Source organism: Ptychodera flava, chromosome 5 (assembly GCF_041260155.1).
Source record: "Ptychodera flava strain L36383 chromosome 5, AS_Pfla_20210202, whole genome shotgun sequence".
Lineage (NCBI taxonomy): Eukaryota > Metazoa > Hemichordata > Enteropneusta > Ptychoderidae > Ptychodera > Ptychodera flava.
The window spans coordinates 2,131,453-2,154,068 of record NC_091932.1 but is presented as its reverse complement, the minus strand read 5'-3'; the positions used below and the strand labels follow the sequence as shown (position 1 = coordinate 2,154,068).

The window sequence follows — 22,616 nt, the reverse complement described above, 5'->3', positions numbered from 1 at the left end:
AGTGATTTGGTGTAATGAATCAAACATTTCTATCGGTTCATCAAGCTTATTACAGTTTGGATAATTTTAATTCAATATTATTCGACTCATACTTTTTAAAGATATAACCATATGACAAGACTTACAAAATGCTTAATGATAAATATTCATAATATCGGATATTGATTTTATCAGAGAAATAACATGTAACTATTCATCATTACCGTCAATGTCAGTCTAGATATTGTCGTGGTAAATACTCATTGTAAAAACAGGAATGACCTGTCCGTCCACAATGTATGCTACGCTGTACACATTAACGTTGCCTCCATACTGAACAATCAAACGGATGCCGTACATGATATAAATGATAAAATAAATTATCAAAATTCTAATATTTAAAGTGACGTAGTATCGGTGATTTCGTATGGTAAAATAACAAATTATCGGCAAACGTTCGCTAAATGAATGATTCCTAAATGTGGAACTTTGCCTGGAAGAATCATCAAGGTAGCAGATACTTGAGAAGATATGATAGCGATCGTGGACTAGTCGTCAGCTACCTGCTGGTCAGGTTATCTCTAAAATAGGTTATTTACAATCTTATTGAAATTTAACCAAAGAAAATTATCACCGATGGCCATAAGAAATTCGTGACGTAAAGTTACATTTGCACGTCATATTGCATGCTTTACAATGCTTAGAGAGATCTTAGGATCGATAAAACGTTAACAAAATTACACTGTAAAGATATTTCGCATTGTGTTCATTTAGAAATGAGCTGATAGTGCTGATAAGCAGATGAATTGTAAAATTGGTAGTTAGATGAAGTAACCCATGCATTTTTAGCGTCTTATTTCTTTACCATCCAAATAAATTGTGAAAACAAAACATTGTTTCTTGCGCTTTAACTAAAAAATAATACAACTTTATCTTTTTTAATTTTTCAATTTACGCTTCTCACAATTTTCTTCTCCAGGGATTTTGTCATCGTCCGTTTACTTTGAAACCAAACATGAATATTTTTATTTCTGGTAAAGAGGTCTTAGGGACTGAAATGTCAACTTAAAAATATGGTGGTTTCACTGCGGTTCGAACTCGCAACATACGGTACCTCGTCACATAGCAGAGAAGCCACAAACAAAACCGCTCGGCCAAATCCCCAATTTCGAAAAGATTGGTTCAATAACCGGGCTAAGATGTTACAATTATTCTGACTGAGATCCCTCCACACGTTGAAGAGCCCGTGAAGCACTCACACTAGTACGCTAACTATCACACACAAACTTTATCGAAGCGAAGCAATGAATACATCGCTTAAAAGAAATACTAGTACATACATTTCAGTCAACATGACATCGACTTGGTATTGGGTTTTCACTTGATCGTCAGATAAGTACTGAGAAATTACCGCTAAGCCGGGGATAATTTTCAACCAATTACAGCTTTTTCCAATTTCATTTACAGAGGGTAGGCTAGTTCATTGTTTATTTGTTGAATGTCAGATAATATCCTATAATTATGGCTGGCAAATAAGGCTTGTACGCATGTCGTCCTCCTACCTCTGCTACCCCATTTTCTTGGTTCCATCTTACAGATACACTTGTATCGGTCCAGTTTATGATGACGTCACAAGTTGGCCATATTTGTAACGCAGACATTGACCAAGTCTTGAATATGATTCTAAAATCATCCGTTCAAGGAAAACTAGATAGACGGCCAACGATGTATCTTACCAAAGGTCTTTCACCTCAGATCCGTCATGAACAGCTAGAAATCATTGTCTAAACTGAAACAGCAATGAAAAACGCAATGTATAGGCAGGCTGATAGTGTTCGACATGTATTCTATTTTGTGTTTCGGAAAGGAAACCTAGTTTACGGAAAGTATGCAATAACATTACACTAGTCATATTAAAGTTATTATTTACTCAGGGCATTGATAAACAAATTATCAGATATACACAAGTTCTAGTTTGTTACACTTGTTATTGAGTTTTATTAAATCTATGGTTAATTTGTTTATTACATTTGTGGTTGCGGGTTGTTACATTAATGGTTGACTATTTTATTACATTTGTGGTTGATTTTATTACAATTGTGGTTGATATTACATTTGTGGAGATTATTACATTTGTGGAGATTATTACATTTATGGAGATTAGTACACTTGTGGGGGTTACACGGCCCAGGAAATTATCCTCCTTACCCGTCCCTCCCCAACGACAACACTAATTTACGAAAGGAAGCAGTTTTCACAGTGCATTGCTTCTATATGCTGCGCTTTTGTAGTTTTCATACACTCAGTTCAAGTGTTTTTATTTTGTATTTAAATTGATTTTTCTGTAATTGCGTCACTTTATCCTCATAACGCAGCCACTGTGTGTTCATTGTCCATAACACAATCGACGACTTAATTTCAGTTTGACTAGAATTCATTTGTCAATAATAATAAATGACAAGCATATTGTACAGGATGCTTAACGGATGTATTTAAAAGACTCAATACTTTGTATTCTACTGTGAAGGACAAGGAGAAATCAAATTCACTTGTTTTACAGAACAAAAACAATCAAACTTATCAAAGTTAAGGCATTTTGTCCCTGTTATTTAGTAGAATAAGGTGAAGCACCTTCTATGTTCAAACCGAATGAAATCTTTACCAAAATTACAGGTACAACGTGAACACGAAATGTGATTCGGAAAATGATAAGAGAATACCGAAACAATTGTATTATTACGAAAAATGCAACTCGCGGCATCTATTTAAGGTGTTATACTCCGTCCAAAATGAACATTAATTTGTCAGGAGAGCAAGGCTGAGAGAGCTGTGTGAAAGTTTATTTCTGAAGAAAAAAGGAAAATTGACACTGAAACATATTGTGCATATCCTTGTGAATCACTCACCACCAAATCTTCATGTAATGTAAACAGCACAATGGAATGGATTGTGATATAATATAGTGTTGTGTAGTACAGCGTGATCTTACGTGAAGCAGTGCAATGCAATGCAATGCTAATTTTTCTATGAAAAACTTAAAGATTTCTACTGTCAGGAACTTTTTAATAAAAGAAGGTCTTGTTTGGCAAATCTTGGAAATTTAAGACCCGTTTATACCCATTAATAATAATATGTAATCGTAAGAAAACACGTAAATATAGGAACCCAACTCTCGCGATGGTGGCAGTTTTGGCGATATGACTTTATTTTTCATAAACACACATTCAAAAGGGTCTTTTCATCAGTGTTACGAACCCAGAGGAGCGAAAATGTGATTTTCTGAGAAAATAGGAACACATTGCGATTTGATGATTGCAGTTGTAATGTTTGATGGTCGAATGTCATTCAGTGATTTATACTGGTCCGGTCCTAGATTGTAAAACTATCCAGAAACGCGGAACTTAGGCACGTGATCTTTACTGTACGAAGGAATTTCTTTTACTGTCAACAGAATGATCGAATTCACGCAACTTTTTAAATTTTTCGAGATGTTGTGCATATAAAGCAAGTTGCAATGACTCACCTCTCACTCACTTGAAGACATGTTTTACCTCGAAGATCACGCTGTTTCATCTGGCGACAGGTAAATACGTATACCGGAAAAAAACTCAAACGTGCTTCAATTGCAGCCGACCATCTAAGAACAAATTGGAACCAGTTTTCGCTTCAAAAAACAGTTGTTGAAAAATGTTTTCAGTTAAGTAACGATTTTCGAACGTAGTAGAGTTTTTTGGAAGCTACCTTAATTGACATATTGTATTCACAGGTTTGAAGTTTTCCTTCGAAGAAAAGCGTTGTAAAAACGATTAAGTTGTAAGAGTGAAAAAGTGAAATGGTTGTCGTGGAGATTATGAATCGTGGGAGGAAGATTTCGGTTTGGGTACTACAGTAAGATGTAATTGATGATGTGTAAAAGACAAGATATTGATGCTTAAAATGGAGACAGAATGCCTCAACAAATATGACTTAAAAATACCAAGACATTAAAATAGCGAATTGGAGGGGCGAAAGTTTTTTTGTTGCTATGAAAACTAACCATGTTTGCTGAATATACGTATACAGATCACCATACAACATTGGTATAATTGAAAGAAATAATTAAGATAACATTAAATACTTTCCTTGAAGTTATATTGACGTATTGCAGTATTTTTATTTCGTGTATTTCGAATTCTTTCCGGTGGCTATTAATTTTTTCTTTTTCAAAAGACGGGTTGTCATGATTTTCTTACCGAACACGCAAGCGACCCCCCCCCATCCCCACACACACACACAACGAAATGCTATAATGGTTTCGATTATTCTTTTACCTAAAACAGAGTCCACTAGAGCCCACTGTAGTGTATTTCGATTAAATGATAAAATAAATGATTACAAATGTATGAACGGAAAATGTTGGTCCTGATAACGAAGTAAAAGGGATATTTTTAAAAACCAAGGAGCTTTAGTAAAATGTTTAAATCTAATATACTTGTAAATAGTTCAAAAGTTCACTTGACCGACTTGCCTGCCCATGCATCATGACCGTAATTCCAGCCATGAGGGTTGAAGAAAGCATTCAGATGGAGAACATCAGCCCATCCTTACCGAACAGACAAGACTCAGGATACGTCAGCGAATGTGTGTACATTATGTCGCTCAGGAATCAACGAAGTACGATCACGGTCCATCAAGTTCTAATTGCAAGTGACAGTTACAGCTCTGACACATTTACATAGTAATGAACTAAGTCTTTGTTTCTTCAATCTCTAATTAAACTGCTTCACAACCCCAGATAAGTATACATTGCCGTACAAATGACGTTTTCCACAGTTCAGTCGGCAGGACCAAAAGAGGGTGATAGTAAAGTCAGCCAGAGACGCCGGTGTCGTTATACTCCAGAAAAATAATCCGTTTTCAACTATTAGGAGACTGACAAAAACTCTCTCCATTCACTGAACGGACCATTTTTGCTGCGAGTTTACATCAACTTGACGGATACATCTGCTACGCCGATCGCACATGTTGGACACTTTCATAGTGAAAATTTACATGTCAAATGTACAACACACCTGGAGTCCTCTGTGGCAAGCTAAGTCACGTGGGAAGTGTAGGCGGGTAGGAGACAAATTTCTACACGCGACGATATAGTTAGCGATAGTCCGAGTTCTAATGGAGATGGTGTACATACACGCAGTAAAATAAGAGTTTTACTGCCTGGGGACGGCTGTGGTGCTGACTTAATCAATTAATCCGCTGATACGGACAGCCGATTAACAAGTTGGCAATGTTTGCGGAACAATTAAAGTGGTATGTAAAAAGGTTGGAGAGAATATAAGAACTTGTAGGTAATAAAGAGAGCAGTCAGACGGTGTGGAGTTGAAATCTTCATTTGAAATATTACAGTCAAAATTAATAAAATTACTTGTAGTGATAGGGAAAGCAGTCAGACGGTTTGGAGTTGAACTCTTTATTTGAAAAATCACAGTCAAAATTAATAAAATTACTTGTATTAATAGGGAAAGCAGTCATCAGACGGTTTGTAGTCGGAATCTTTACTCAAGTTTTTTCCATTTGCCAAACCAAACAGCTTCAGTTTTGTCCTTGTTTGTCTTCAGGCCTCGGAGGGAATGAAATTCCTTTGACATGTCAAAAAACAACCGGCCTTAAGTAGTTTAACTGAAGTCTGTGGTGGGGCTTTGAAAAACAACATGTGGGTGAATGATAAAACGAGTATAGAAAACATTATTTGTAGCCACAGATGTTTATTGGTAACACTTGTTCATAGATGTCATTTTACAGTTCTTAGTATGACAGACGACACAATATGATACATTACGTAGATATTAGCAAACATATGTTTTCTTTATGTTTATGTTTATGTTTCAGTAGTATCTTGTTCTGGTGGCTTGATTTTGTCAATTTTGTAGCTTGGGTCCTGCCCTGCCAGCCAATAAGTTAAGATTTCACCTTTACCCTGTGAATAGACAAAAATTCGTATCATATCAAAAATCATATCACTGATCCATGGACTGCAGTTGCTGTGTTGACGTGACGTATTATTCAGTCGACATGAACACTTAACCGTGACAGTTATATCAACTGTAAATTTACGTGTATTTACATTATTTTCTTGTTTTTTGCGAAAAAGAATTTCCTTGTTCTACTCCTTTAATTGTTTAAATGACTGATGTGCAACCTTTTCTCGAAATCGTATGATGTATTCACTCTCCTATGTTGTTGTTGAAAACATTATTTAAGTGTGGACTAGAGCTTTGTGCCAACAAAAACCCTATATATTGAATACACTACACTGTGCTGCACAGGACAACTACTTTGCATTTCAAAATACTCACGAAACAAGAACAGAACAAATTATTATTTCATCGGATAATAAATTGCATTACCTACCTTCATTGCAACAAGTCCCCTTTCTTCGAGTTCGTATCCACCGATTTTATCCAAGACAGCCTTGCACTCAGGACTAACGTGTATTTTCAAAGCTGTTGGAAAATATCAAATATCTCATTATGAATTTGACATCGCTTTAACCCTTTCGTCAGCGTGGTTTGAACCAATCCTGTTGGTTTCTATGTTAAAGTTGGACCTCTGGACAGGGAAATATAGGGGTGAAAGGGTAAAGTAAATACGCAAGGATTAAAAAAGGCAGACGACTTCTAAAAACGAAAAGTTTTGTCACTTCTTTAGAAATGCATATTCATTGAGATACATCGCAAGAAATACATTAACCCTTTGATTATATACGGTTCATACTACTTTATGATAAATTTCAACTCTGAAAGAAGTAGACAGCCAACCGAGTTTCAATTACTGTCATTTTCCCCTTTGATGCAAGTTTCTAAACCATTCACCCACAACAGGCTTTCAGATGTATGAAGACGCGAGTGCAAGCGAGTTGCCGACAAATAAAGACACACATTGACATGTTTACTAGGAGCCAATCCTCGGAAAAACTGCCAAGCCAGTTGTTTTTCACAAAGGTTTCTCAAAGAAAGTGACAATATCTTGCCATTTTATCTTGAAATCTGGCAAAATACGAGCTTTTTAATACATGGTATATATGAAGGTCCTTACTAAGTCTTTGTGAAAGTTTCAGGATATAACAACATTGCAATCGCATTTCGTTGAACTTCTAGTACATACCAGTCGATGGAATTGTATTGAATTTCTAGTACGTACCAGTCGATGGAATTGTATTGAATTTCTAGTAAATACCAGTCGATGGAATTGAATTTCTAGTACATACCAGTCGATGGAATTGTATTGAATTTCTAGTAATTGTATTGAATTTCTAGTACATACCAGTCGATGGAATTGTATTGAATTTCTAGTACATACCAGTCGATGGAATTGTATTGAATTTCTAGTACATACCAGTCGATGGTTAAAACAGGAAGATTAATGGGAAGCTTTTCATCCAAAATCTTCCAAATATTTTTGTTATTTAGTTGCATTTACTTACGCAAACCGTTTGATTCCATACGTGAAGCCGTGTTAACTGTATCGCCAAAAAGACAATAGCGAGGCATAGCCAAACCTACAACACCGGCAACACACGGACCTAGCGGAAAAATCCAAGACAATCGACGTCAGAGTTTTAGAGCTGAACTTTGGTATTTCATGGTGACAATTGATTCGTGCCTTTTGAATTTAATACATATCTCAGTCATTATTCAAATTACAGCGTACTTCTTCGATGAAGGTTTAAATTCATGAGATAAAGATATTTGTTTTAGAGTTATACTCAATACAGTTGAAAATGAGATTAATAACGTAAAACATAAGTGTGAATATCTTAGTCTAAAAAGGATACTTTGACCAACTATGAATTTGTTTCATCCCTTCCCGTCAATACAATAGCGATATAGAAAAACCCTTTGTCTGAAAATGTTACACTGATCAATTTGTTTCCTCCCTTCCTGTCATTACGCAGAAACACATCCATGCAGTACCTGAATGGATTCCAATACGCAATCGTAGTGTTTCATCTGGACGATGGCGTACTCTAAATGTTTGGATAGACTCCAGTAAGTGCCAAGCAGCCGAGGCGATCTGACCAGCGTGGTTGATTCCATTTCTGATAGGTAGGCCTGATACTAGCATGTACGCATCACCAATGGTCTCAACCTTGTAGACATCGTAGTTGGCAATGATGGCGTCAAAACAGGTGTACAGATCGTTCAACATGTTAACAACCTAAAAGAAAACATGTCACAAAATAGCTGATGGTCAGAAAGATGATTTGATTAATGATATTAAATTTGACGAAAGTTCTGTGAACAATTTTCATGGCGAAGTAGGCGACTATGCCTTGTTTGAACGGTCATTTAGCGGGAGAAAGGCAACAAGCAATGCATTTGATAGCGATTAAATGTGTACCTGAATCGGTGTACTTGCTGCAGATAGAGCCGTAAATCCAACGATATCAGAGAAGAAAATGGTCACCATTTCAAAGGCTTCGGGTTGTACAGAGATACCTTTCATCAACTGAGATGCGATGGATCTGTAAACAGTCAAAGCGTGAGATTAATATGAGTGAAAATATTCTCTTAAAACTCGGTTGGTTCACATCTTGATTCACATTAGTCCAACAGTTAATGGGAATACGAGGTTTCAAGAATTACTCACTCCATATTGTGGCTTTCACATTTTATATTTTAAGGGAGTCCGCTTTGAACCTGTGTGAGAAACACACTTACGATGGCAACATTCGATGCAACAGGCCTTCCACTCTTCTTTTTTCATGTCGCAGTTCTTGTGTGCGTTCGTCGACAATTTCCTCCAATTGATTTGAGTATCTTTCCATTATGGCAATCATGTTATCTAGAATATTTGGTTTTCTACAAATAACAAAAAGAAGGAAATCATTAATTTTTGTAAAAGCTGATTAGCGCACTCTGAGCTTTGCAAGGCTTGACAAGTCAAACTTAGCAATGTTATATGGACAGCTATAATGGTTTGTTGATTGGAAACTCAATTCATGATAAATAACTCCCGGAACGATGTTTTTTTTTATTTGACTATGTAAAAGCCATAATGGAAGCTTCGATTTCTGTCTTGTTATCAGCTTGTACAAGATATCAGATCAATGTCTGCATTAATCACCATGTACGAAAAGGATAATTCGATCATTAAGGAAGTTTGTCTGCCTGGATGACGTATCTCTGAAACTCACAGTCCTTTTTGCAATGGTTTCAACATTTCCTTTGCCCCTAGGAAATCTGGTCTGTTGATCGGATCTTCCACCCAGCAATGTTCCATCACTTCGATCACACAGTCTGGAACTTCATCGCTCTCCTTTAATTCGCTAATGTTTGGTCGGAAATGTGGTTCGTCCTCGTCTATCACGTTTTTGATGATTTCTGTCAGGTAAAATGTACATACAAAGTGAAGGGGATAAACTGCCACTGATGAGATTGGATGAAGAAAACAAAACAGCACATCTAATTTATTTTGAAAACTTGAGCTTTGTACTTTTACATTTTTTGTGAACGTTTCGGCATCTCCTCACAAGGATGCTTAAAAAACGAGGAGTAGCTTTCAATTATACGTAACAACACATCATCATGCGACTTTTGATGTTAGAAGAAACACGCAACTGTTGAAGTCATTTGAAAGAAACACACGGATTAACTTATTGGAGATCCAGAATTTGCTTTTAATGATTATTTCATGTAGGTCTTACCCTTTGGTTCCTCGTCATTCAGATAGTACGGTTGTGAGCGTGCGTAGATCTCTTGTAAGATAATAGCAAAAGAATAAACGTCGCCTTTAGAAGATCCAGCACATGGCATGTTGTCACCTTCACGTAAATGCTCAGGGGCTCGCCAGAACAGGTCTGTCCAAAGAATTACAGAACAGGTTTGTTAAAAGAACAAAACACGGATTTAACTCACTTGTGAAATGTTGTCACGTTTTGTGGGTTTATTCTCAAAGTAAGAGTAATAATGTTTGTTCTTACGTGGTTCTGCAAAATAATGTAAGAAAACTAAGGGAAACATGTAAATCTTGATGTGGACGTAATAATATCAATCGAAAACGCAAAGTAAGGGAAGATAGACTAGTTGTAAAAAATTGTAAAGTTGTTTAAAAAATCAGAAACGTGTCAGTTTTTCTATAGAAATAGAGCTAAAACAATTTCAGCAAAGTTCTGATCATTACTTTGACACGTTTATGCTTACTGCTATAGTATGCATATTCTCCGACATCTTCAACCAGCTGTCCCTTCTTGAAGTCACCAAGGCCGTAGTCGGTAATTTGCAAAACCCAGCGATTATCAATGACGCAGTTTGATGATTTCAGGTTGCCATGGGAACGGATTTCACTGCTATGTAGATAAATCATTCCCTTCATGATATCAGCGATGATTGAAGCAATAAACATATCGTCGAGTTTTACTTTTTCATTTTCCAAAATATCCTGTTTGGAAGAAAATGCGATAGATCTGAGTAACATTTTCATTTCTTCATTGTCAAAAGAAATTGTGGACAAAATGAAAGCAGTTTTGTGTATTGACATCCAAATTCATTCTTTCTGAGCTGGTAAAACTGCTGAAGCGGTGAAATATAAAAAAAAAAGACTTGCTTAACAATTACTGTACTAATGTCATAATAATTTTCTACTTTCGTCAGTCTTAGTCTCAAGAACTAGAGCAGCGAGTTCAGTCGATTACTCGTGCAGTTTACATCGACCAGACTTTTGGCGTTTTAGTTTGTTTCGTTACTCAAAAAATAAATATTTCTTTTTTGAAACCGGCGTAATTTAAGCAATATCAAAGGAGGCTAATGCTATAGTATAGTGTGTAAATAGTTCAACACGATGGAATAGCATTTTTACACGTATCGCCGAAAAGTAAAGGAACCAACCTGGAGACTGCCTTTTGGACAATACTCCATGAGAATACAGATGTGAGGTCGGTCAACAGATGCGCCGATAAATTTGCAAATGTTATCATGCCGCATATCACGCATCTGAAATAAAAGAGATAAAAACATGATTAAACAAATATTAATGTTGACAATGAATAATAACGAATGAAGCAAACTATTGTGGGAATTCATGTGAACGATGACATAATAAAGGTTAAATGGATACTTACCATTTTCAGTTCTTGTCGAATACGTCTAGTTAGATCGATGTGGTGTTTATTGACAGGTTTGATGGCACAAACGGTATCCTGAAATGACAGTGAATATCCGTAATATCATTATAGCAGATTATTAGGAAAAGAGAAAAGTGGTAACAAATAAAAAAGGGATTCCATGTTGGTTTCTCTAAATATCTGCAAGTAACAGATCGTCATGTGTGAGACAAAATATTTCTCACCGTTTTATACCTCTTGGTAATAGATCACATGAATATGACACTGGTAATAGATCACATGAATATGACACTGGTAATAGATCACATGAATATGACACTGGTAATAGATCACATGAATATGACACTGGTAATAGATCACATGAATATGACACTGGTAATAGATCACATGAATATGACACTGGTAATAGATCACATGAATATGACACTGGTAATCACCATGTAACTGAGATGAGAAATATGACTAGGATGACTTGGTGTGAATTTCAAATCTGTGGTCAATGATTCTTACCCTGTATGTTCCGGTTTTGGCAAAGATCTGCTGAGCTTCCTGGTTTGTTATCATAGAGACAGTACTCATCACCTAGCAACAACAAACAACGATATCATCATACGTCTGGTTCAATTGGAAGAGAGTATAATGATAAATATCACGTGATCAATTCAAAGATGTCAGATAAGTTGATATAATCTCTGACAGCTGTTATCATGCCTTAGCTTATTGATTGTTTTTATACTTTGTTATTAAAACGTGAAATATGTACTGGCCCTAAGCGTACCGATCGAATTTAGAAGCCCGCTACGCCAGAGTCACACACATTGACTTCATTTCATTTTCATTTATTGCCATAAAGAAATAATAATAACAACTACTATAAACTTTTTGCATATTCCTAAAAAAGGAAATAAATGGCAATTTAGGAGCCAAAAAATAGCTTTTCGCTAATCTGGTTTGGCCCCGCCTCAAACTACATGTGCATCACTGTTAAAGGGCTAGAAAGAGAAGAAAATCCAGTACATACAACGAGCTTAAAATGTAGGAATTTACATATGTGACTACTTTACGATTCATCGATGAGGTGTTGTTAACGCTTTTCTAAACAGATGTTGTGATTTGAGTGATTTGATGTGAATGGGTAAACTATTCCACAGTTTAGTGTCTGAATATTTAATCGCAAATTTACCGGCATCAGTGTGTACATCTTCGGAATAGCTAAGTTTTGTTGTTTAAACCTTGTATGTCGGCCACGGTCGACCATATTGAAATAGTCACTAATATGATGGGGAAGATAATTGTACAGATCAAAGATGAAATTTCTTATACCAAGTTTATAAAGTTTAAAGATATCAAGCAGACCTAGTTCTTTGAATTGTGGTGCAGACGGATCTACTTACCATACTTTTGACAGAGAATCCTGATTTTGCTCGATCACCTCGTGTCTTTACCTCCTCAAAGTCTATCTTCCATACAAGACTGTCCAACTCTGCCTCGTATTTGCGTCTCCTATATCAATGCCAAGTATATTTATGTTAATAGACACTTCAAGTTTAACAGTGTTTTACTCGCGAAAGAGAAAGAAAACATGAATTTTCACACATTTTGCCGTTGGATGCTTGCTTTCAAACTGTTTATAGACCCTCTTTAAGTGCATTATTTTGTTTGAATTTGCCACGCTACTTTTGACTTTCGCATCAATGATACTTGACGTGAATAGCTTATCAATAAATTGTAAATGTACATTATATTACCATGCCCTGCCCGTCGCATTTTGATTGGTCGAGCTGAACCATGTGACTGACCACAAATACACAGTAATGGTTTGTTTACATGCCCGTGAATATGAATAATAAGATTAACAACTGAAAGTATCGTAACTTTACAGCTCAAACGTAAATCATAATCAATCACAAAATAAAATGGAGCACTTGTAGGTCAAGTTGAGATACTTTTTTCTGAAAGCATCTCCGGATTTGCCATTTTTTTACAGCGCGCGTGACAGCGCGTAGCGTATTGCTCCGTTTCTGGGGCCCAGTTGTCGTTCGCTCCTGAATTTTTCGAGGAAAGCCAAATTAACGGGCTCTGCAAACCTCGCCCGTTAATTTTGGGCTTTCCTCTCGTCCTTGCCCACAAATAAACGTTAATGGTCAGCGCGTCGCCCGTTATTTCTATAATATAAAATACCTTGTTATTCAAATTATCATCACGCCTCTCTGATATTTGAACTTTCCAGAGATCGCAGGAGGGGTTAATTAAACATGCAACATGAAAGAGGTAAATTTAAATGCAAAAATAAAAGACTAAATTTCCGTTTGGTAATTTACTAACCTATAAAAGTAAAAGACGATGATAGCGATTATTAGAAATCCTACTACAGCGACGGGCACAGCAATCTTTGTGACATTGTCTGGGAAAAAAAGACAAAAACAAAAGAAATACTATTTTGGTGGTTTCACCGATGGATATTACTGACCGCCTTGTGATATTTTGATCTCGAAGCATTTCCCGTCTAGTTTTTTTCACTAGACGAGTGTATATGGCAAGCGAAATTTTAGGAAATATAGATGAAATAACATCAATATAGAATCATCCCAAGACTTTAAAAGGAAAATTTATTTGTAGAAATTGTGTTCTATCTTAAGTTAATTTACATCAACGCCAAAGACGTAGTCAGAATCAATTATCAGAAGCCAAACAAGGAGAGATCTATCGCTTCTTTCACACTTATATTGAGGCAAATGTTAGATAGATTTAAACAAAACGGTAGCATGCATACACACACTTTGCGTGTAGTCTGTCTGGCTACTAGTTTCCGCGTATCTATTGAAAGAAAACGTGCGAACTTACGACAATGAAAATAAAATAATAGCCATTCACTATAATATTTAAGTTTCACGAATATCTGAAATATTCACAGTGACTGTCAAGAAGACAACGGATTCCGCTGTATTCTGAAAAAGTAATTGAAGGTGACTACCAAAGTTTGGTCGGCAAAGTTGAAAACAGAGTGAAAGGACTTTGTCTGGCATTGTGCAGCAGCTCGCAGGGTTATATCTGATTGGTTGATTGTCATTATTTACCGTAACTAAAGGACACTAAATCCAGGGCTATTTTCTAGTTTGGTAAAGGAGACAAGTCCGGTAGTCTACGGTTAAGCCTTTATTAAAAAACCAACGTTTCGACCACACACAGGAGGTCTTCTTCAGGGTAATACTGGAGAGCTGTAAAAGCCGATCGCACTATGATGGTGAGAAAAGGTGATTCGCCTTTTCTCACCATCATAGTGCGATCGGTTTTTACAGCTCTCCAGTATTACCCTGAAGAAGACCTCCTGTGTGTGGTCGAAACGTTGGTTTTTTAATAAAGGCTTAACCGTAGACTACCGGACTTGTCTCCTTTACCAAACTCAAGATACCCTATTTCAAGTCCATGTCTCTAAACTGGTGCATCCTCTTTGTAGTTGGACTGAGTGCAGTTTCTCTCCTAACAAACTCATCTATTTTCTAGTTTATTAACTGTTTGGAAATTATTAAATAACAATAAGTTTCAGTGAACTAATTGTCTAAAAGCTTCCGAGAAGCTGCACATTAGCCCAAATGGCTAGTTTTCTGCCAATATGCAGTATCTTACCTGGACACAGTTCGTTGAAAAAACCACAGACGGGCATGTCCAAGGGACGTTGACCATCAGCGGTTGGCCATTCGACATCAAGCCAGAACCAATCCTCTAGTATGCTCTGAAGTAACGATGTGGTTCATAAATAGACAGAAATATTATCAGCGGAAGATGAAAACGTTAATAAGCAGTTAATAGTTTTTTTCGACAAGAAGAGTTCATGGGTTTTTTAGAAAAAAGACTAGCGCAAGTAATTATAAGGAGTTCTAACCTTAAAAATATCTATGCTATGTGTTTTAGGCTTTATCATAAAATCCAAACCAAACTTCTTATTGGTTTACAAACCACGTGCTAAAGAGTTGTCTAATAACGTGACAAAACTAAATATTACCCAGTTTCCGGTTTGACTATCGCGTTTAAATTTTCCGACCGGTAGCATAGCATAGTCTTGACCGACGATAATGTCTTCGTCATAACTTAAACCGAAGGTGAGATGACTGAATGCGTCGTAAAGTCTCCATGATTTGACTTCGATGTCACTGTGAGTAATCCCATGAACGTCAGTATATCGACTCCATTGAAGGTTTATTGCGTCCGCAAGACCTGACCAAAGGAAAATTCTACTATCTAAATCTGCTCTTTAAAGGTTTATGTACATGATTAAAAAACAGTGCGGGAGGGAAACTACAAGGGCTTTTATTTGAGATTGTGGTCGTACGTTGGTTAATCGCTAATTGAAAACAGGGACGGTAGCTTAATACTGCTTCATCGTAGAAATGTATAGTACGTCTAATTTTGACAACTTTGAATCATTTCTCTTTCATGATGATATGAATTTTTATTTCTAATTTTTCAAGTACTGGTTAATATGTGGTGTTTAAGATGGTATTCCCTAGCATATACAACTGAACTGCCCTGTAATCATCGTTTCAATTGCCTTTATCACAAGTTTAGTCGTTACATTACACACTTAGTAAAATATATATGCCATTAAAATAATGTTAACGCTTTCGATGGAAATGTAGAACGAAGGCTGTCACTGCAGAATTGAATAAAAACACGTTGGTAAACATTTTGATTCCAATGGCTTTATGCAGTCGAGATGTAAAGTAAAGCATATAGCTATAAGGGTTTTTTCAACAGGTGGTAATGGCCCAGGGTGGCAGAAATGGCCTGGAGATGGCGAGAATGAGCTAGCGTTGACGGTAATGGCCCAGGGTGGCAGAAATGGCCTGGAGATGACGAGAATGAGCTAGCGTTGACGGTAATGGCCCAGGGTGGCAGAAATGGCCTGGAGATGGCGAGAATGAGCTAGCGTTGACGGTAATGGCCCAAGGGTGGCTGTAAATTTCGTGACTTACCGGAGAATTCTTCTCCAAGCATATGAGATACGACAGATTCGCCATCATAAATATCTTGTCCATCTTCCAGGGTTCGATTTATTGCTTTACCAAGTTGCCACATTGCATCAAATATGTAAAAACCTTGAAGCGATACTCTGGCCTGTGTTAAACAAGATACGCAAATGAATTACAAAAACAGGCACATCATAAAGAAAACTTTTGTCTGATAAGAGTGAACTAACCAACGAATCGATTCTTAACCGGAGTTTTTATGATGACACCGTCCCTTAACAAAAGCACACACAGAGAAATTTATTCTTCATTATGTAAATATCGACGTACATAACAGTCACCTTTACAGAAAACAAATGAAAGCACCCTGCTTTACAGATCATATTTTATCTGAGTTCGTGCAATAAGTTTAGTATTGAGCCAGGTTAATAGCATTTTTACCAGATAAAAGTAATCTGACTGTTTTGATGAAGACTGTCAGACTGTCACATTATTTGGAATTATACTTACATGATATTCACTGAAATAGGGAGTAAATATATCAGCTGTTCTCTGGACGTATTCATCGACGAAACCATTGTAGAGGGAGAAATCACCTTTTGGTACTTCCTGTTCGACAATCACTGTATACTTCAATAGTCCTTTCACAGTGTCATCGTCCCAGTGGTTGAAAATGTCTATAATAGGACAACGATGTTCTTTATTATCGAAACCTGGTTACTTAACTATCAACCTGGCCTTGAATTATTAAAACAACTCATAGTAAGACCCGTGATGATCGCAATGTTATATTCTCCTATTAGTACATTATGTATCAACAAATTAAACAACAGAAGATTTTTCTTCATCAGATTGTATTTCGATGTTAGAGTACAGATATTTTGAATACCTTAAACATTTGAACTTGTAAATGCGACACTTACAGAGATCGTGTACAGAGGAACGGTAATGAAAGAGCAGTAAGTTAAAATGACTGTCTTGCTTTATAAATATTAATCTATATAAAGGACGATATTGTTCATTTCCAATATGAAAATTAGACAAAGAAATGTGACTTACTTTCGGCATACAAGGTCAAACCGTAGAGTCGATGTTCAATAGCTGTTGATATGGTGAATGCCTCGCCCCTATCCAGCATGCCTCTATCATTAAGTTTTAACAGGAAATCTCTGTGTTGCATGACGGTTCCAATAAACACGTAAACTAATAAAAAATATATATGTCTATAAAGTTATCGCTACCTATGTTGATAATATTAGTGTTGAAATTGACCGTCGTTTGACGCACTTTTAATGAATTTATATCCTGACTTGTTCATGGGTATCGATTTTTATACCATTGCTACATATAATTGTCTGACCATTTCTCTGACATTGATTAAACACACGATATCAGTCTGTAGGGTCCGTTTTCACTGACATTGATTAAACACACGATATCAGTCTGTAGGGTCGTTTTCTCTGACATTGATTAAACACACGATATCAGTCTGTAGGGTCCGTTTTCTGACATTGATTAAACACACGATATCAGTCTGTAGGGTCCGTTTTCTCTGACATTGATTAAACACACGATATCAGTCTGTAGGGTCCGTTTTCTCTGACATTGATTAAACACACGATATCAGTCTGTAGGGTCCGTTTTCTCTGACATTGATTAAACACACGATATCAGTCTGTAGGGTCCGTTTTCTCTGACATTGATTAAACACACGATATCAGTCTGTAGGGTCCGTTTTCACTGACATTGATTAAACACACGATATCAGTCTGTAGGGTTACTTCTTGAAAGTTGCCATTGGATTTAGCGATATTTCTATTTTTATGAACAATAGCGTTGTTGACTGGCTGAGTTAATGACGTCATGGTGTGATCAGTATTCTTGTCTTTGCTTTAAAACTTATTGAAGGGTTTTGGAAGTCGTTTCTGTAAATCGCCGTTTCAAAAGATACCCTGGTTGTTTGTACTTTCGATAGTAAACAACACACTACAACTTCCACGGTTGAAATAGAAACTGGAAATTTAGAATAGATTTATAAATTTGCAGATAAGTTACTTCACTATCAAATAACCGTTGGAAAACTGGAACACGTGCTTTGAGAAAGTGTTCCCTGCCAATATTAATGTGTGTGACAATTTTTTAACTTTGCTCACCCTAATGTAACTTTAAATATTTCAGTTGCGCATTTACAAGATTTGTCAACGTATTTGGGGTCATGGGGTAAATTAGGGTTAAGGCTCTTGCATATATAAAGATTTTCCTCGCCATAAACTTTTCTTGGTGTACAAAACAGATAAACAAGACTTAAAACTATCGAGCATTTACTTGGCAACAACTTACTTCTTGTAGTTGAAGCAATATCATCTAACATGGTATCCCAGTCCACTGTAATGCCATTATCATATTCAGGAACAAAACCTCCGTTAAAAGTGCGATAGTTTGTCACTTCGACGCCATCTTGTTCAAAGAGACGTTGCAGAGTGTCGGTTACAGACTGATATCTAGCGTTGTCGTTACTGATGATAGAACAGCGACTCCATTCCCAAAGATGAAACAATCCAACGATGGCATAAGCAACATCTTTACCAGGAGGGTTATACCGAATGTAGGTCGGGTATAGGGTTCGGTCTTCCACAACTTCGTCTTCACAAAGCTATATGTATACATGGATATAGATTAACCACATTTACATGTTATAGACTAAATCGAGATCTAATAAGCCGCTATTCAGCATTAGCAAATAATAACACTGATTTTATTTCTCATTTTGCAACAAAAACGACAACTGAAATAGAATGTTTCTATCCTAGCTGATCTCTGAAAATGTTGACAAAACCAAGGCATGTATTCAGCGTTTCGAAGTGACTTTAGATTTTGAAATCAATATTTCAATGCAGAGTTTTCTGAATTAAAAATTGGTCAATAGCTAAAATTCACGACTTACATAATCGATAAGTGGTAAGTTCAGAGCACCCGCAAGTTTGCCTTCATAGGCACAGGTAAAACCAGGCCCGATGACAGCTGGCATACCAGCACGCCAGAATTTTCCCAGTCGGTTGAGAGCGACGTTCGTTTCGTATCCGGTATTCTCAAATTTGTATGCGAACTCATAGCCTAAAATAATAAAATAATTCAGTTTATCGAGGAAAAAGGAACAAGTGACTTCTATTGCATAAAGCTTTTCAACATTGGACTTAAAAAAGCTAGTAAGGTACTTCAATAATCTCGACTAAATAAGATTTAAGATATTAGTTTCCATTTCACATAAATACTTTTACATTCCAATTCATTGGAAAGATTCCAACTTATTTAGAATTCCTTTGCATATTTAAAATTCTTGTCCAGTGTTACTTTTTAAAATGTTTTCACATTTGACGTTCAAATACGTTCATATGATAAAGCATATTTCTTCCTTGAAACGTGTCAACCGCTGCTGTCTTCGATCAGAATATGAATTTGTTGGCTTTAGTGCGTTGAGGAAATGTTACATGCAGGGTTTAATCTTCGACATAAAAATTACAGGATTAAGTGAAGCACAGTGCTTCGATTGCATAGCGATGTGACTGCGCGAGAACTTCTGGATTTCAACGAACAGAAAAGTATTTACCCCTGCTACTACAGAGATCAACCTATTCTGTATCAATTCAGTTTCATTCTTATAATTTAAAATATGTAATCGCTTTGATTTCATAGATAAGAGATCTAGTTCTCATCACTGATCGCCAAGAATATATATGTTCACTCTTCTTCGGATATCTTTGTTTGACGAATACTTGGGCTAAGATCGCAACCATTGGGTGAAAATCACACAACTTTTCAGTCGTCAAGATGGTCTACACATGTAGATTGATTGTGGAAGAAACGATAGTCCATTCAAGTCGGAATAGTTATAAGAATGCTTTGAATGTAAACTTCAATAACGCTATGCAAAAGGTTGTCGTAAAGATAACTCTTCATGTCACGGTCGACCGTTAAAACTCGCTCATCGTACAGATTAAAGTTGGTCCGCATAATATAAAGATGAAGAAAGTTTCTCTACCTTTTCCCATGATGTACTTATTGACGAGTTCAACAGCGAAGTCAAGTGCACCAGAAACGCCGCCAATAACAGGAATTTCAACATTGTCGAAGGGATCCGACAGCGGGATGAGAAATCCAATTGTGATGGTCTTGTTTTCGTCGATTTGCGACTGAACAGAATTGAAGAGAGTGAAACTGCTGAACGCTATAAACAGCGCTATATTCAGCACACTCGAAACCGCCATCGGGGCGGCTTGTCTCACGAAAACCTCTTTGAAAATATCAACGGTGTGGCTACGAAGGTCTTAATCTTTTCGCCGCTTCGATATTGCAGTTGGAAAGTGATTGTTCCTACTACGACATACGTCAACAATCAACAAATATGACCTTTGACACAATGCGACATTCTACGATATTCTCGCTCTGTCACAAACGTACATTCACGTAACACCATATTCCATCTTCAGTTTCAGGCGCGCAGAAGAAGTATCCAAATCCCAGAATGCATTGCCATAATTCGATCGCTCACATCGAAAAGCGGAAACATGTCATATTGCACAAGACCTCCAATTAATTCCCAATAAGCCTCCACATAAGGAGTTGAACTAAATTTTCACATTTTAAAACATTCAGCGGACAAATTCTCTTGACGTGTGATAAATCAATGTCAGCTCGAATATTGACTGATTTTCGTGCGGACAAGTTCATTGAAATTTTGAGTAAGTGATGGAAATAGCGCTCCTGTGGTATTTTTGAAGAAATTCTACGTCATTGCTACGATTTAAATGGACATTATATAACTCCCTATCTTATCACAGAATGCTATAGTCATCTTTTACAACTGTCTGCATTTGATTCACCCTTACAAAACTTAAACCGAGCGAGCACTAATGTAGGGATCAACACTCAAAGGTCGGCACTATTTTCAACCGAACTATCTTGGTCAATAAGTGGTCTTGTGCCATGCCTCGTATATCGAACATCGCGCGCTCCATAGGATTCAATGGTAACTCGCCGATGACGTCGCGGGCCGCATAGTCATCACTGGACTGAAAGTGAACCGGAACTATTTTCAACTTGAAAACTTTTGGATGTAAAAGTCTTGAAATTTCATGTTTTGCACAGAAAAATCCGGTTGTTGGAAAATTTCGCTTAAAAATATTGATAAACCGCATAACAGTAGTTTAAATATATCAATGCGCCATTCGATGATGAAAATCGTTCTATTTTTAGCCGTTTTTCGTCTAAAATGAAAATAAAGCATTTGACTATGATTTACCAATAAACGTAAATATTTTTGGTGCAAACTGAGTAAGAGAGGCATGTAATAAAAACATTATAGCCCAAACAAGGGACTATGTACCCTCGGGGCAGGAGACCATTTGCCCTCCTTACGTCGGGCAAATGGTCACCTACCCTCGGGCACATAGTCCCATGTTTGGGCTATAATATATATTGTGCCATATGTCTAAAAAAGATATCCACTGATTACATGTTCTTCTTCGTAAACGCTTTTACGAAACATCAATAAGCTGCAATGAACCCCCCTCCTTCTTGTCAAATAAATTTACCACGACACCACAAATAATCGGCTATTGATAACATTACCTGCGTTGTATTTAATTAGGCGCTGCATCAAACACAGCTTATTTTACTCAAAGATAACCTTTTTGCAAAATTCATTCAATTTTAATTAATGTGTTAACCCAAGATTAAAATGTTGGTGGGGTTCAACTTTTAGCTTGTCAAGCAGTCGTTAGTTGCGTGATAAAGCAGTGTTAATTTATGCAAATGTATGCAAATCACCTGATTTCATGGCTCCTTTTTTCTCCCAATTTCAAAATTCCCAAATAAATTAACTCCACTCCGGCTGGATCAAATTTTCTGAAATTATGTTCCTTAAATACTATTTAACAAACCGATTACTAGTATTTTGTTCGGCAATAAAGTTCTTACATTTTGAATAAGAGGCATTTTAACTTTGCTAATCATAATTTGAATCACATTTTTTGAATATTGGTCTTTCAACCCTTACCATTTTAGAATGAGAATAGATAATGCAAAATAAAATAGTCGTTTTTTTCTTCATATACTCTTCTTTCTTATGAAATATTACATTTCAGAAAATAGCGTCAAGTTTTTGACTTAACTCAATTTTTATAATACCAAAATTGGGGATTTTTACCCCAAATATACACCTATTCTACCTTCGAGTAAACTACTGCTACCACACTTAACTTTAGAGTCTCTGCCTTTTGAAAATATATGGTATGAGGGGGTTTCCTTGTCATCTTTGATGAGAAATATTGCTTTAAAAAAACCTGTTGGCAACATAACGCACCTCGGGGACAGACATTCGGACTGTCAAACAATTCTCTTCTGATAAACCACTTGTTGGGGTTCATTTTAAAGCTCTTGGTAAAAGAAAACTTTTCACCGGCTTAGTTTTTAGAAATTTGAAAAATTTTATTTTTCTCCATAGTGTTAACACAAGGATGACGGCCATTTTGAATTTCTAATATCAGTAAATCTTGGGTAATTTGTTTCTG

At 36.5% G+C, this 22,616-nt stretch overlaps 2 protein-coding genes across 2 annotated transcripts; both read right to left on the bottom strand.

Annotated features, from left to right (window-relative positions):
* Positions 1–5,718: 5,718 nt before the first annotated feature.
* On the bottom strand, positions 5,719–14,784 carry LOC139132418 (speract receptor-like). Its single transcript, XM_070698774.1, has 15 exons — positions 14,708–14,784; positions 13,406–13,484; positions 12,475–12,583; positions 11,591–11,662; positions 11,078–11,155; positions 10,845–10,949; positions 10,161–10,398; positions 9,665–9,817; positions 9,155–9,341; positions 8,679–8,819; positions 8,359–8,482; positions 7,932–8,175; positions 7,442–7,540; positions 6,370–6,461; positions 5,719–5,935 (listed from the first exon to the last, which is right to left on the bottom strand). The coding sequence occupies exons 1-15, from the start codon at positions 14,742–14,744 to the stop codon at positions 5,837–5,839; spliced, it is 1,857 nt and encodes a 618-aa protein (XP_070554875.1). The 5' UTR covers positions 14,745–14,784; the 3' UTR covers positions 5,719–5,836.
* Positions 14,785–16,524: 1,740 nt separating this feature from the next.
* On the bottom strand, positions 16,525–20,312 carry LOC139132648 (speract receptor-like). Its single transcript, XM_070698916.1, has 5 exons — positions 20,087–20,312; positions 18,992–19,161; positions 18,388–18,700; positions 17,107–17,250; positions 16,525–16,724 (listed from the first exon to the last, which is right to left on the bottom strand). The coding sequence occupies exons 1-5, from the start codon at positions 20,310–20,312 to the stop codon at positions 16,525–16,527; spliced, it is 1,053 nt and encodes a 350-aa protein (XP_070555017.1).
* Positions 20,313–22,616: the final 2,304 nt, after the last annotated feature.

What these genes read in the sequence shown, in the direction of transcription:
- LOC139132418 (XM_070698774.1), bottom strand. Translation starts at nt 14,744, where the DNA reads ATGCCCGTCTGTGGTTTTTTCAACGAACTGTGTCCAG. An exon ending in GTCCAAAAGGCAGTCTCCAG is followed by an intron (nt 10,399 to 10,844) that starts GTTGGTTCCTTT and finishes TCTTCCAAACAG; the next exon opens with GATATTTTGGAAAATGAAAA. An exon ending in AGAATATGCATACTATAGCA is followed by an intron (nt 9,818 to 10,160) that starts GTAAGCATAAAC and finishes TTCTTTGGACAG; the next exon opens with ACCTGTTCTGGCGAGCCCCT.
- LOC139132648 (XM_070698916.1), bottom strand. Translation starts at nt 20,312, where the DNA reads ATGGCGGTTTCGAGTGTGCTGAATATAGCGCTGTTTATAGCGTTCAGC. An exon ending in ACTTACCACTTATCGATTAT is followed by an intron (nt 18,701 to 18,991) that starts GTAAGTCGTGAA and finishes GTATACATATAG; the next exon opens with CTTTGTGAAGACGAAGTTGT. An exon ending in TTTGACCTTGTATGCCGAAA is followed by an intron (nt 16,725 to 17,106) that starts GTAAGTCACATT and finishes GTCCTATTATAG; the next exon opens with ACATTTTCAACCACTGGGAC.